The sequence below is a fragment of the Poromitra crassiceps genome, assembly GCF_964638095.1.
Source record: "Poromitra crassiceps genome assembly, chromosome: 1".
Taxonomy (NCBI): Eukaryota; Metazoa; Chordata; class Actinopteri; order Beryciformes; family Melamphaidae; genus Poromitra; species Poromitra crassiceps.
The window spans coordinates 10,982,169-10,997,653 of record NC_139623.1 but is presented as its reverse complement, the minus strand read 5'-3'; the positions used below and the strand labels follow the sequence as shown (position 1 = coordinate 10,997,653).

Sequence of the window (15,485 nt, the reverse complement as noted above, 5' to 3'; positions counted from 1 at the left end):
ACCATTTTGGAGGGCAAAAAAAGCAGGTTTGAACCCATAGAGGGCACTTATGCTGTTAAAAATGATAGTTTGTAGAATATTATAAATTTGGTCTCAAATGTGGAAATTTTGACCAGAATTCTTCACACACCACCCCAAAAGCCTTGGTTAAAAGCTGAAAAAAAGTGTTTTGGGGTTTAGTCTTGCTTTAATAAAGAAGGCTGGAGGCCACATGCCTGACTCACCTGTGTGGAGTAAACCGTCAGGTTGTAACAGCAGTGTTGTCTTCACACTCCCACTCTGTCAACTGTACGGAAGTTGGAGCTTTTGGGCGGACAGTTGGCTTGGGCAATCCACCCTCCACTTCCTTCTCGTTACGCCCATGCTAGTACAGCAGCAACATGTTGCCCAAAGTAAACTGTTTCAAGTGAACTTCTGTCGAGCGTGGCAGCGAATAGTTGTTTTTCTCTCTCAACATGGGCGACTCGGACGCAGTCGGGCCCACAAGATCTCGCCGGAGACGGGCTACTATCTCGGCGGGGAGAGGGGCGACTCTGCCGCCGATGAACGGGCGGTCTGCAGCGGCGACTCACAGTGCAGTGACCGCTGACGACAGCAAACCTGACGGCTGGGAACCAGCCCAGTCCAAAACCAAGAATGAGAAGAAGAAACGGAGGAATGACCCAGGTTTCAGGCTGAGGTGAGGGGAAACAGAGCTGTGGATGTGTTGTTCAATTTGATGCGAGTTTAGGCAGTCGGTAGCCTATCGCGTTAGAAACCTGACGTAGTTTTTTGTTTTCGTATGAAAGGAAGGTTCATGTCAGGTCAGTAAATATCCAGCTACACTTTGGGTCGTGCCAAACAAGTTGCAGTATGTGCATGTTCTTTGTTTTCATGCATATCGTTCATTCATTTTCATTATAGTCTTGCATTCCTTGTCAGAATAAAGACAAAACTTGCAGTATCACGGACACATGTACCAGGAGTTTGTGTCTGTGGTGTGTGTGTGAAGAAAATCTGTGGCCTGTGTTTCATCAAACAATCTGCCTTCGCTCCTCCACAACAACAGGCTTTATTTTCCATCCAGGGGCGTAGCTAGGAATTCTGGACCGAGACTCACCTCCCCTCCACTTTGCTCTCCTCCCCACACCACCATTATTCTGTGGCAAACTGTCTACTCATCCACAACGCAAACATACCCTCACAGTCACACATTTACTTTACTTTTACAATTATCAGCTTTTGGGTGCTACCCTGATAACCGGCTGTCATAACCAAACTTAAACCAGCCCTTTGTTCAAAATTAGATTTTAGTCTACTCTGCACACTCACAGGATAAACCTTGCCAAATTATATTCCTGTTAACAAGTTTTATTTGTTTGTATTTTTGGAGATATCAACCAAACCTTGTTTAAACACCAGAGCAGTATTAAAAGTCGAGCTGAACCCAAAAATGTCTTTTGTTTTAGTTTAGTTCAAATACCTGGGTATTCAGTGCACCTATTTAATAATGTATGCCAAAAGAAATGACAAAAATCTAATTTCTTTCATTTTTCATACTTTTTCACATCAAAAGTTCATTTTTCAAGATTTCATTCATAACAGTAATCTACAGTTTGCTGACATCACATCGTACTATCAAATGGCTACCCCATTTCAACCAATCAGATCACGACATGGCAGCTGTCAATCAAATCTTCATTTCAGGATAATTTTCTCTTCCAAATGAAGGAGAAAATGGCGCCTAGTGCCTGTAAGGAAGGGACTCTCGGACGTTTTTTGGGACATTTTTAGCCATATTTAGAGGAATATCTAATTTTAAATTAACATTAGGATTATACTGTTGTGATGTAATTATTCAGTATTTTCTCCTTTTCTCACTCATTCAGAGCAAAGAGGCAGATATATAGCATGATGATAATGCTCTATATCTTCGTATTCTGAATCAGAGTCCTGCGCGGGTCTGATTTTCAAGACCCGGTTCCGCCCGGCCCCGCGACGTGCAGTACCGACCCCGCTCCGCGAACCCGCACATATGATCAATCAGTACCGCAACCCACCCCGCCCCGCAGACATGAGACCCGCGCTCCGATCCGGAACCGCATATATATAATAACCGTTAATCTGCAGTGCAAACATTTTGTAGTGAACCTAACGAAACTGCCACCGTTTCACACGGGAGGCGAACGGCAGTCTTTCTGGCCGAGGCTCGTCAGCTGATGTACGTTAATTAGCTTTTAGCAGCTGCTAGCTCACTAACCAGCTGGATAGCTCTGCTATCAGACACACAGACAGTTACAGCAAGCAAAGTGACTTACCAGCTATTTCCAATATGTCCGGTATAATCCATACTGCCTTTATGATTGCTGTTGGAGGAACGTAAATCCACGTTGGGATGAGACCTCTCCACTTTCACGCTATCCATCCATGACATGTTGTTGCCTGTTGCTATGAAAACAGCCGTATGTTTGACTGTAGTGGAAGCTAACGTTAGCCTACTATATTATCTGTCCGACTCGTATTGTCTCCAATCAATCACCTTGACCCCGCAGCTGAGTTTTGAATGTTTTGTGCAGTCCATATAGCGTCACACAATTCACAGTATGCGCATACTTGAAACGATGCCGGTTATGTAAACAAAAAGCGGAAAACGTGCGTCAGAAACTTTTCTCCTCTTCGAGTCAGACCAGCTGCCAGACACACACCCTGCCAGACACACCCCCCCCTGTCAGACACACCCCCTGCCAGACACACCCCCTGCCAGACACACCCCCTGCCTCCATCTGAGTGCAACAGGAAAACATACATGGCTCATACGTTGTCGTTGTTCCACCCGCCCCCCGTCCGCATTTAGTTAAATGCGGACCCACGCCCGACCCACCAATTTACAGAAGTGTATTTCCCCCCCAGCAGTTAACATGACACAGAGTTAACATGATAGAAATATTATCAGCAAACTTAATGACTAGACTAATTATTCTGATCTGAATGGCAATGATTATATCAAGAAACATTGACTCCTCTCTTTGCTATATAGTGGGAGGTGCATTTTTGAGTAGGCTATTAACTCATTGAGTGCCAGCCACTTTTGGAGAATGGACGCTCCCAGTGCCAGAGTTTCAGAGCGTTTTCAGTGATTTCTCGAGGCCCACAGAATATTGTGTGATATTACTATGTAAACACCGAACACGCACAAAGAACGAGCTGACTATTGTATCATCAGCAAAAAAAAGTTTATTGATACCATTTTCCGTTCTTTAGTTATGAGCCGGAGAAGATAGGTTGTTTTGAGCAAATACAGGCGTTTCAAATTAGAAGCTGAGTTATTCCGCCTTTTGTGAAATGAAGCATTTCAAGCACATTCACTGACTCTGAAGATAATATTTTCTGATGTAGTGACGTGGTGTAGTTGTGTGGTGCCCTGCGTGCCCCACCCCCCTCTCCCCCCCCTCAGCTGCAAACTCCTCCCCACACTAACACACAGCCTCACGCACCCAGTCTATTTTCGGAGTGCTCCGTTTTTGTGCGCCGGCTCCCAGCGCGACACGGAAAAGCCAAACCGGACTGCTGAGAATGGTTTGGCCCTTCGGCGTCGGGTCCTGCTTTTCTGGCGGCTAATCGTGTGGAGAAACTATGCAGACAGACAGACAGAGGCAGAGGGGCTCAGTTGTGGGCGCGGATTGACTGCTGTTCGCAGCCAACGTCAGCTCCAGACAGAGCAATCTATATGGCTCTGGCTGCAGCATGAGCGGTTTCTCTTTCATCACGGGGCTTTTTCCTGCTGTTTTCCGGACCTTTCTCTAATCTGGAGAGCACTGTCGCCACCTAATGAGTCCGTAAAATAGGTTATACAACTTCAATAGCTACAATATTTGTACAGGAGATGCCTGAGGCTTTGATCCACGTCCCACCGTCAAAAAACGCAATTGACGAACATACTCGTCCTTGGCACTCTACGTTAGTATCTGAATTGACAAACATACTCGTCCTTGGCACTCAATGAGTTAAAATAGCATGTCAAGTTCACGTTTCTTTATTGCCAGATTAAACAATTCGTATTGGTTGTTGGTTGGTTCAACACAACATGTGCGCCCATGCGCACTTCTTCTTCTTCTCTAGCCTACAAGCATGTAACTTCCTTGATTGTTATTGTTGATAATTCTATTTAAATAGGCTACATTTTCAGTATATCAATAATGCAATAACGGCATTAGCTCGGGAGGTAGAGCAGGTCGGCCAATGACTCAAGGGTTGGCGGTTCGAATCCCGCTCCCTCCCAGCTGTTGTCGTTGTGTCCTTGGGCAAGACACTTAACCCTCATTGCCTCGTATGAATGGGTATGAATGTCTATGAATGTTGGTGGTGGTCGGAGGGGCCGTAGGCGCGAAATGGCTGCCACGCTTCCGTCAGTCTTCCCCAGGGCAGCTGTGGCTACATCACCCGTAGCTTACCACCACTGGTACGAATGGTGTGAATGAATAATGATTCCTGTGAAGCGCTTTGGGTGTCTAGAAAAGCGCTATATAAATCCAATCATCATTATTATTATTTCCCGAAACATTCCCAAACAAGAAAGGAACATAGTGCACTGCAAAATATGTTTAATTACATTTGTAAAAAAAAAAATAATAATAATAATAATAATAATCTCGCCACTAGGGGGTGCTGCAGCACCCGTACTTCCCGCGGCCCTGTCTGCCGGCTGCGCCGCCTCGCCCGCAGGATGAGGCACATAGACAGCAGCGCTGCTCTCTGTGTGGGTTCCCTCTTTGTTGAACTTGTTGGCTGGTCCAGAGCAGAAGTAGCGGTAATATTCACCGCCATGGCACTTATGGGTCCAACGTTGTCGTGTTTTCGAGTCACAATATTCCCCGCGAGTGATCGGCCGCTTTGCAGGCTCGCAGACGCAGCTCGCACGCTCGTCTGGCCTCGCGCGCTACGCAGGCTCACATACGCGACCCGGCCTCGCCCGCAGTGCTTGCCCAACTGGCAGTTGGGCAATTGTACAACTGTGCGTCATCCTCCTCTCTGATTATGGGTGTGAGATGTGTACGGTTGATAAACAGTAAATATAACTTGGAGTATGTTTAACAACAAGACAGGCTAGCTATCCAGCCATGTCATTGTCCCCAAATCGTAATATTTTTTCATGAAAGATGAGATAGGCTTTGTCACACCCCGTCGGCCGCAGCCTGATGTACGTTAACTTTAGCGAGCTCAGGGCTCGACATTAACGGATGCCCGGTTGCCCCGGACAACCCAAAAATAAAATAAAAAATTGCAACCATTTCTTGGCCTTTGGTTGCCATAGTGGCAACCACGTTTTAACATGTAAAAAATAAGCACAACAGCAAAACATGCACCAAATAAATATTTTTTTTTAATACTTGTGAGTAACACGCATGTGACATTTTATTGCTGTTACAATCGGAACGATGTTGCTAATTACCAGACACCCAGTAGACACGTGCGGTGTGTTTACTCAGGTCAGACACTGCGCGCACACCGGCTCAGCTGCAAGCACACATTTGATATGGCCAAACAGATTAGACCGCACTGTGCGGAATTTCCTGATTACAGCGGTAGGCGAGCCCCTTTATAGTTGTGCGTCGCGGCTAACTGCAAAGCATGTACAGAATGCCGCCAACTAAGAGATCCTTAAAACACTTTTTAACAGCGAGTGTTATGTGCTGAGAAATGAGGAACCCTTTACAGTTTACACCCTTACCTCGTCTGGCATAGTTTCAGTAAAGAACGGATCTGATTTATGGCGACTGACGAGCTACGTCAGATCAGGCATGCAGGAGGTACTAACGTTATTCATTTATTTGAGAAAAGAGGTGGGGGCAAATACTGTTAGTTTGGACTGCTGTTGTATGAAGGAATACGCAGATAGGCCTCCTATATTACTCTAGTGCATGACCTGCCATATAGGGGGAAGAGAGAGAGGGAAGGAGGGAGGGAGGCTGCAGTGAATATACCTAGTTTTTTTTATTTAAAGCTCAATATTGAAACAGAGTACTTCATACAGTACTTACATTTAGTAAAAATATATGATCTTTTTAGCAAATTACTACATCTTTCTTTTTTCAATAGACTTTGACTGTTGTTGACATAAATTGTGGCTCTACCCTCAATGCCAACCAGTGAAGGGAGAGAGGGAAAGAGAGAGAAATGTAACATCTTATAGAGCTTACACAACTACTGTATGTCTTGGATATTATATTTCTATAGATCTTCCTAATATATCCCACTTCAAATGTATTTTATATGCATTTCATTACATAGAAATATAATAGCCTATATTGCATGCTACAACAAAACCAACAGAAAATCAAACAAGACTGCAGTCACTTTAGCTGCAAAACAACTATTAGTCCTAACCTACCCTAAAAAAAATCAACAGAGAAAAATGTGCTGGGTTAGTGCTGTAATAACAAAAAATATTCCCTAATTACAAGCATACATAGTATACGATTATACTACAAATATAGACTATTATACTTACTTTTCTGTCACATCTTCATTATTAAGCCGACTTATGATTGCATAGTATCTTAATTACTTAAAATATAAAGCAACTAAAAATGGCAACCATTTTTATTTGGGCAACCAAAAGCTCCTGCCAGGTTGCCACCCCGGCAACCACTTTTCAAAGTTAACGTCGAGCCCTGGAGCTGAATAGTGAATTGAATAGATGTGTGATTCAAACTATCATTAAGACAGTTTGACTGGAACTACTTAGTAGGTGTACATCATCAAAAAATAATGGACACCCTGCAGCCAATCAGACTTGAGTAGACCATGGTGTAATTATAAATGTACACCTCCTGATACATAGGTGGCCACAGTGGCCCCTAACCCAATGCTTTACCCAGTCGGCTATATGTGACCATTGTGACATGCATTTCATATTCAGTCTGTATAACCATCTGTCCTCCAATCCTTAGAGACTCAAGAATTCAACAGATTTTCATCATCACCATCATTATTGGCAGCAGTACTATTATCATCCTCATATACATTTTGTAACTTTTAAAAGTTACATTTTCCCAGATTTTGGAAGCTGAACTTTATCTGGCAACTGATCTGTTCTTATTTCTTCTCAGACAGTTTAAGAATAACATAATTTTTTTTAACTCATAGCAGCAAAAGGTATTGCGACAGTCAGTAAAAGTTGGTCTTCTTTTGCTGATGTCATTGTTTCAACGTGTTTAAACATGGAGGCCAATGACGACCCATAGACGGCAACAATATCTTTTTTTTTTTACTCCTATTCATATTTTCTTGTGTAATCCACATTACACTATAGATTAATCAAACGAAGACAGACTTAACTTAAGCTAATTTTCTTATTGACTATGCTCAGTTCAACCATTTTGTCTTTCTTCCATCCATCCAGCCATCCATTTATATTTCACTTTATTTCTCCAGTTGTCACCAGCTACAGGAGTCCCTACTGAGTTCAGCCAGTGGCTACAGCAACTACAGAGGAGTCCTCAACTGGTGTGTTGTTATGCTGGTAAGACAAAAGGACATGCGCACACACATGCACACAAATATACAGCGTACGTACGCAGTGAAAACAACCTAACAGAAACACACACATGCACACAAATATACAGCGTACACAGTAAAAACAAGCTAACAAACACACACATGCACACAAATATACAGTGTACGCAGTGAAAACAAGCTAACAGAGCAAGACACGCACACAAATATACAGCGTACGCAGTGAAAACAAGCTAACAGAAACACACATGCACACAAATATACTTGCGTACGCAGTGAAAACAAAAAGAGATGGAGAGAGCTTGTTGACAGATCCTCTGTGGTGCCAACGACCCTCCGGGTTATGGGATAGGTGAAGGTGAATAGCCTATGTCCATTGTCCAACAAGTTTTCTCAATTCATTGTCCTCTTTGCAATGCGATAAAAGTTTCTCAGTGAGTTATAGTTGATTGCCTCACTGAATTATCTGCAATTTTAGCAGAAGAATTTGATGTCCTGGCGTGGCAAGGCTGTGCGTAATGACATATCCAAAAGGAATTTTACTCTGCACTGTGCTGCGCGGCATGGAGATTATGGTGCGCTCAAGCGCAGCGGGGTATTTAGCACGTAAGAGGTGCTTTTAAAAGCTCTTAGCGCAAAGTAATTGCACGCTGCTGATGATAGGATAATGCAATCTATCCCCACATTTTTGCACCGAAATGCCTGCTTTGGCATGTGGCACGCCTATGTCCAGTACAATTATAACAGGCATGTGCTTGTGCACGCCCCCAATTTGCATTGCGCACAGTGTTAAACGAGCGCAAACGCTAAATTACCGCTTTTGCAAAGATAGGGCCCGTGGTCTCGGTGCGGCTCCTAAACTCTGTTACAGTTCGTTTGTGGTGAGATTGAGAACGTGATCCAACCCAAATGCAGGAAGCCTTGTGCATTTTTGGATTAAACGGGTCCCACAGGCAGCTGCGTTGTGCGTAATTTAGCTGAGGACGAGCATGTTATGGTTAAAAATATCTTCATTCTTCAATCTTCACATGCTGTTTGTTGACTGGTGAAACTCGTGGATTATTGGGGGCGGGGGGATTTTTTTGCAGTATTGCAGTGGTCAGCAGCGGTCATACTCTTCATGATAGTAGCCTAATTTAGGCAGAAGTTGCCAGGTTTTTTTTATTTTTACAAAAATGACCGGAGCCAAATTACTGATGGTTGGTGATACATATGATTAGGGCTGGGTTAAAAAAAATCAATATATCGATATTGAATCGATATTCATGTGAAGGAACAAGTATCGATACATAAATCCCAGTATCGATCTTTTAAAATGCATTTTACAATTTCTTTTAATTTTTTTTAATAAACATAGGCTATAATATTATAGGCTGTGTGTGGTAGTTAAAACATAGTTTCAAGTTGACGTTTATTTATGTTTGTAGTTGAAACAAAAACATAAATACTGTAGGCTACATGTGCATTGTGCATGCACCATGAGCCAGATGTACAGGCCTCAAATCTGTTTGCACTATAATGTTTGTGAACTGGAAATGTTCATGAGCTGTATTTAATTTTATTTAATTTTATTTACAAAGCATTTATACTTTATGAAACACTGTTTACAACAGCGTTTCTCAACTGGTGGGTCGTGACCGAAAGGTGGGTCGCGGGGCCGTTTTGATTGGGTCGCGGACATTGGCCAATTTTTTTTTTTTTTTTTTTTTTTTTTTCCATTTTCATATTTCATTTGAGTTCAATTCAGATTATTGAAACTGGATTAGCCTGACCAGTTTTACTTGTTTAACAAGCTGAAGCATATGCTCTGCCTGTAATTCAAGAGAAGTCTGCCTTTTCATTTCATATTTAATTTTAGTTCAATTCAGATGATTGAAACTGGATTAGCATGGCCCCAGTTTAATTAAAAGTTATGACCAGTTTAACTAAAAAGCATATAGCCTGCTTGTGATTCCTTTTTATTTCATTAGTTAAATTCAGACTATTGAAACTGGATTAGCATGACCAGGTTAACTTGTTTTATTATTATTATTATTATTATTATTATTATTATTATTATTATTATTATTATTATTATTATTATTATTATTATTATTATTATTAACTTGTTTAAAAACATATAGGCATGTAATTCAAGATAAGTCTGCCTTTTATTTCATATTTCATACAGTTCAAATAAGACTTTCTGAGCATGACCAGTTTGACCTGTTTAAATTTAAAAACATATAGGCCTGTAATTCAAGTCTGCCTTATTTCAAGTGGTTTTTAGCCCTAGTTGCACTTCTGTTGCACTTTTTTGTTCATTTGAGGTTTATAACAGTGCATGAAGGCATTGTGTATTAAATTAATGCGCAATGTTTTGTGCAATAAATTTGAGTGGTTTAAAAAAAAATCTGAAATTTGGGTCGTGACTTCATGACAAGGAAAATAGTGGGTCCTGAGGCTACACCAGTTGAGAACCACTGGTTTACAACATGCTGCTGTTCAATGATTCTGTTGTATAGTAGAAATCTAAATTTGTTTGGCTTCTCACAGAAGACTGTAAAGAAAGATAAGATGTTGAATGACTATGTTGGTCATGTTTAAATAAAAAATAATTACATGATGTAACTGCTTGCTTTATGGTAAATTCTTAATGTACCGTAAATATTACTATTTTTTAATAATGCACCAGGTTAGAGGGTTCCTTGTACAATTTGCAGCATTAGTTCTTTGAGAATCTCTTCCATTATCAAAGCAAAACTGGTATTGTAACTAAAATATCGATATCGAATCGTATCGTATCGGAAATCGTATCGACTTGGGACCTTGTGTATCGGAATCGTATCGATCGGGAAGTCAGTGGCGATACCCAGCCCTACATATGATATATATCAGCCCTCTCTTATCAGCCCACTCTTGCGTCTCAAGTCTCAGTCTTTGATTGACAGGTGATAGAAGCATGCTTGGCACAGGGAAATGTCTTCAAGAGCAGGTACGGAAAGGTCTGTTCACATGCGCTGTCTCCCTTCCTCTGTCTGTCTGTGTCTGTGTGTCTCTCTCTCCCCTTCTCTTACTCACACACACACACACTCGCTGTCGCCATTACGCAATGCCAAATAGGCACCGGTTCCGACCATAGACTATATTATTATTATATTTATTTATTTATTTATTTATTTTAAAGGGAAAGAAGAGTAGGCTACAGCATATGCAATGCACGCATTCTTAGAATTTCACCTGTCAAAAGAATCTCTGGGAATTTATATTTCCATCCCGGGAGACGAGTCAATCCGGGAGGACGACTGCTTTTTACCTGGTGTGAAACTGAACCAAACCAGCTGAAAAACGAAACAATTACGGTAGGTGCAAATCAAGGAACCGGACTGGTTGGTCTAAAAACGCCTTTAGACAATTCAATATGAATATTATCAAGTTGATTTCAGGAAAGATATCTCTGAGCAGGTCAACAATTCAATATTATTGCATTCATTTGATGTGATCTGATAGGATATGAATTTATAAAATTCATTTTGATTCCATGCCATGAAGAGCAATGCTGACTTTACTTGTTATGTTGTCCTTATTTTGAATGTTTGGGACTTTGATATGTGGTAATCAACATTATCCAACTAAGTGATTCAACATTATTCAAGCTACTGAAATTCACCAGTTGCACCTTTAGTTAGTTATTATTATCAAAGTGAAGCATCATCAGTTAAATTATGTTAGCTCCCAGACCCACTTCTTTTAATTCACCACATAACTCACTATAAAACAGAAAGAGAAAGTGGTCACTGGGCGGATAATCCATTCACATACTGTAGATTAATATAATCAAATTAATTCAAATTAAATGAAAATCTTTCTATAAATACTTGCTCCTTTTCAGCAGTCTCAGCGCGTCTGATTCTGTCAGATGTGGTCTCAGCGTGTCTGATTCTGTCAGATGTGGTTGCCTGCCAGCTTAGACGCACTGCAAAAAATGAGAATGTTAGCAACTGGGATTTTATTTGGAATAGAGCCTGTTCCAAGATATTTTAAGGCAAATTGTGTTGCAGCACAGGCATATGATTTTTCAGGTCTAAAAAAATATTGCTTGTTTAATTAAACAATTACTTGTTTGAAGAAATAACCACAACACAAAAAAAGTCTTAAAACAGTCATTCAAAACACTAGTTAAAGGTATAATCTCAAAGATTTCAGTTTCATTCTCTTTGGTGACACCTATGACGATGAGCGGTAATTGCAGGTGAGATCCAAACAGTCTTGCATAATGTGACAGTCAGTTTGTTCAGCCATAGTAACCACTGCTAGCAGAGAGCGCAAACAAGGAGTTTCTTATCCTACTTCTAGTCTCGCTGGCCAGCCTCCTCTCCCTTCCGTCCGAGGAGTCTGGCGCCGCAGGTCTCCATAGTGGGATTGCGATGGGCGGCGCTTAGCGGCAGTGCCCTTGGAAAATAGTTTCAAACAATCCAACTTGCCGTTTTCAGCGTGTAGCAACGAGCTAGCGTGTAGGTTTCTGCCGTTAGCTTGCTAGCTAGTTAGCGTTGTTGTTTTCACTGTGGCGGCAGGGCACTATTTACAGCGACACACAGGGAGGAGGGAGCGGAAGCCGCTCTGATTGACATGGTCGGAGCCAATGACAGAGTTTGTAATAAGCCGGGAGCGGACAGCCGGCTGCCACCGAAACAGTCGCTCCAATGGGAGATCAGAGTAGAGCAGAGGAGAGTTTATCCCAGTTATGGAGACCTGCGGCGCCAGGCTCCTCGGACGGAAGGGAGAGGAGGCCGGCCAACGACACTATCCTACTTCAAACAGGGGTTGTCGGGAACATACAGTAGTTGAAGAGCGAGTATATTGCGTTAGCTCCGCCTACCCTCTCTGGGGTGTCACAACAGTTCACCCAGTTCATAAATGCTGCAATACTGAAAATGCAAAGGTTTCCATCAATGGGGCATAGGCTCAGTCATCATTGTGTTCACTCAGTTGGCGATAGATAGTGACTTAACATTTATTTACATGGAAATGTTTGAGATGATCACTTTTAAAGCATATCAAAACACTATATCAGATTTTTTTCTCTCTCTCTCTCAAAAACATAATTGTGCAAGTCCAGTTAAATGATTTAGCGTAAACCAATAAGATTGACAAGCTCTGAAGTTGGGGTTCATGTCAAGTTCAACACCTTCTGCACCTCTTCCTCCACATTGCCTGGGAGAAGTGATAGAACAGGAGAGAGAGAGAGGGAGATGAGACGAGGCTAGCCAACGCTGCTTTCTGCTAATCCACTCTTTGAACACAGATCGTTGTGTTCGTCGCAGGAGGTTTTCCTTCATTCCCACTGAACTTCTGTCCCATCCCCAGGCGTGCAGCCTTTGTGTCGGGTAATGAGATATTACAATCCATTTAGAAGGAGGGAGAGAGGCGGAGAGATGAAAGGGATGAGACCAGGAATGAGGGGGAAAAGAGGAAGGAGAAGCAGAAGGAGGGATGGGGAGTATAAAGGAAGGCAAGGACCCTAAAAAAGAAGGAAAGCAAAGTGACTGTCAGTCGCTTAACACTGTCACAGCCCGTCTTCTCCTATCTGTTAATGCAGTAGTTTCCCCTCTACAATTCTTTTGATTACTTGTCTCACTCATTTCAGTTCAATATTTCTGTTCATAAATGTTTTTGTAAATTACATTTTTGTGGACTTAATTCTCTTGGAGTGGTGATGCCATTTTTCTAGAGAGTTGATTGATGAGGATTTTTATGTTTGGATCCGAAAATAACCTGCTCACGTTAAGTGCAGCATAAGTTATCAATGGTGATATACCCCGCTTACTGTAAAAGTGAACCACCATGACATCAGATGCTCATGGTTAAACCTGAAGTTACCTTCCTAACCCCATAATCTAGCTTTGTAGTATTACACTACTCCAGAGTCTACAGACTGAATATCTTGAACGCTTGCTTTGTGTTGCAGGTGCTGAGCAATGCTCGCCTCTTCTTAGAAAACCTGTTAAAGTAAGTAAACCTATATTATTTTGAAAAAGCACATTTGTTAGCCTATTCCTTTCCTATTTATTATTTCTAACAAAATACTGTTGTGGCCCGGTCGCTCACCAGGTAGAGCTCTTACCATTAAGGCTCAGTCACGCAGCCGACCCGGGTTCAAATCCGACCCATGAACGTCCGCTGCATGTCCTCCCCTCTCTCTCCCCGCTTTCCTGTCATCAGACTGTCCTAACCAATAAAGGCGAAAATTCCCAATAATAAAATAATAATAATAAACAAATACTACCAATTTTGTAATGATGCTGATATGCAAATTGCATATGCAGTAATTTTTTCTTTGAGTCACATAATGTCTAAATATACACATATTTTGCTAAACATACATCATTAATTTTCTTCCCCTCATAAGATTAATTGACAATACTGTTCTATGTTCTATGCATGAATTGACTGAATTGAGTTAAAAGTGACTTGAATCCAGCCCTGCATACAAAGCTATGACACATATAATGTTGATTTGTTTCGTTGTCTTCCCAGGTATGGTATTCTGGTGGACCCTATTCAGGTGATTTCCTTGTTTGTGAAGGACCCCTATAGCTGGCCAGCAGCATGCCTGGTGATCGGTAGGTACTCGCATAACAGGTTTTTAAAGAGGTATTGATCGGTTTCAGTCAATGTACATTGAGGCAAAATTCACTAGTCCAAAATGTTGACTGTAATTGCAAAGGTTTAGCAAACAACACACTAAAGGCTTTTGCACACCAAGTTTGTATTTTTCGTCCAAAATTGTCGCATGTTTTAAAATAAATACGACATGTTGTGTCACTCACTCATGTTTACACACTGACTCCGAAACTTTTTCGGAACAGGTTTGATTTTCTGCGATTTTCGCACCAGTCAATAGCTTTTTGCGAGCTGTTTGCCCCATCTGTGTTTTCAAAAAAACACATACGATAAAAAAAGGACCGTGTGTGCAAAGACCTTTAATGTGATGAAGATGTAAAATGTCAAACCAAAACTGTCAGATTATAGTGTCCTCAACATTATAAATACGCGCTGACATCACAGAATTCAATGTTTTCCTTAATAATTTTAGCAGTGTTGGAAACCACAGCAAAAAGTCACCACTGAAAGTTAATATGAAAATGGAAAGATGACAACCTGAACCAAAAATGGGACTAAAAAAAGGAATGGATGTTGAACCAAAACCAAAATGACTCCCAACCACCATGACTACAATAAATGATAAAGGAAATACTGCTTTGAGTAACTGAGTGTGTAAACATAAAGTTAAATCTGGCCATGTCCCTAAAGGCCTAAACCAGCGATCCCCAAAGTCCGGACTCCGGTCCGCATCCGGACCCAGACGCCGTCCTATCCGGACCGATCGCTATAACCTACAAATCATTGAGAATTGTTACATTTCACCGAGCCGGCACATGCTTTTCTACGCTTTACTGGTCTAATGTGCCAGGAGGCTCACAGACCAATGCATGCGCTGTAAATCATCACACGTGATGCTACTGAGCCAATCAAATATCCGATTCGATTCTGCCTGTTCCAGTCGCCAGTCGGTTCCAGTGGTGCTGCAGGCGAGAGATTGTCAGACACGGAGATATGCGAGAGATATAAGTAATTTAACATGGTGTGCTCAAAAGAAACGAGTAGACCGCAAAAACAAAGATTTCGTTTTAATCCGGAGCAGGCAGACTCCTAGATGTTCATTCATTGTTCTCACGGGCAGTTCAAAACCAGGCAGTATGTCAGTGCGATGCGATCCTAACCTGTCTGTGAAAGCGTCACAGGAGCAAACACACTCAAATCCAGACTGAGGGCACACTCACACATTCACTGCCCAACGGCATGTGACGTTTGCATTGCGAACGATCGATAGACAGACAGACAGACAGACACACAGACAGACAGGCAGACAGACAGACAGGCAGGCAGATAGATAGATAGATAGAGACAGACACTGAGACAGATAGATAGATAGATAGATAGATAGATAG

The 15,485-nt window shown here is 41.8% G+C and overlaps 1 protein-coding gene across 1 annotated transcript in view; it reads left to right on the top strand.

Moving 5' to 3' along the window:
* The first annotated feature begins 378 nt into the window (after positions 1 to 378).
* The window catches only part of dgat1b (diacylglycerol O-acyltransferase 1b), a 60,337-nt gene continuing 45,230 nt past the window's right edge, over positions 379 to 15,485 (top strand). The window contains exons 1-4 of the mRNA XM_083633306.1: positions 379 to 679; positions 7,414 to 7,501; positions 13,442 to 13,482; positions 14,011 to 14,096. Of these exons, the coding sequence (XP_083489432.1) occupies positions 456 to 679; positions 7,414 to 7,501; positions 13,442 to 13,482; positions 14,011 to 14,096 (439 nt within the window). The 5' untranslated portion in view covers positions 379 to 455. The remainder of the gene's footprint in view (positions 680 to 7,413; positions 7,502 to 13,441; positions 13,483 to 14,010; positions 14,097 to 15,485) is intronic.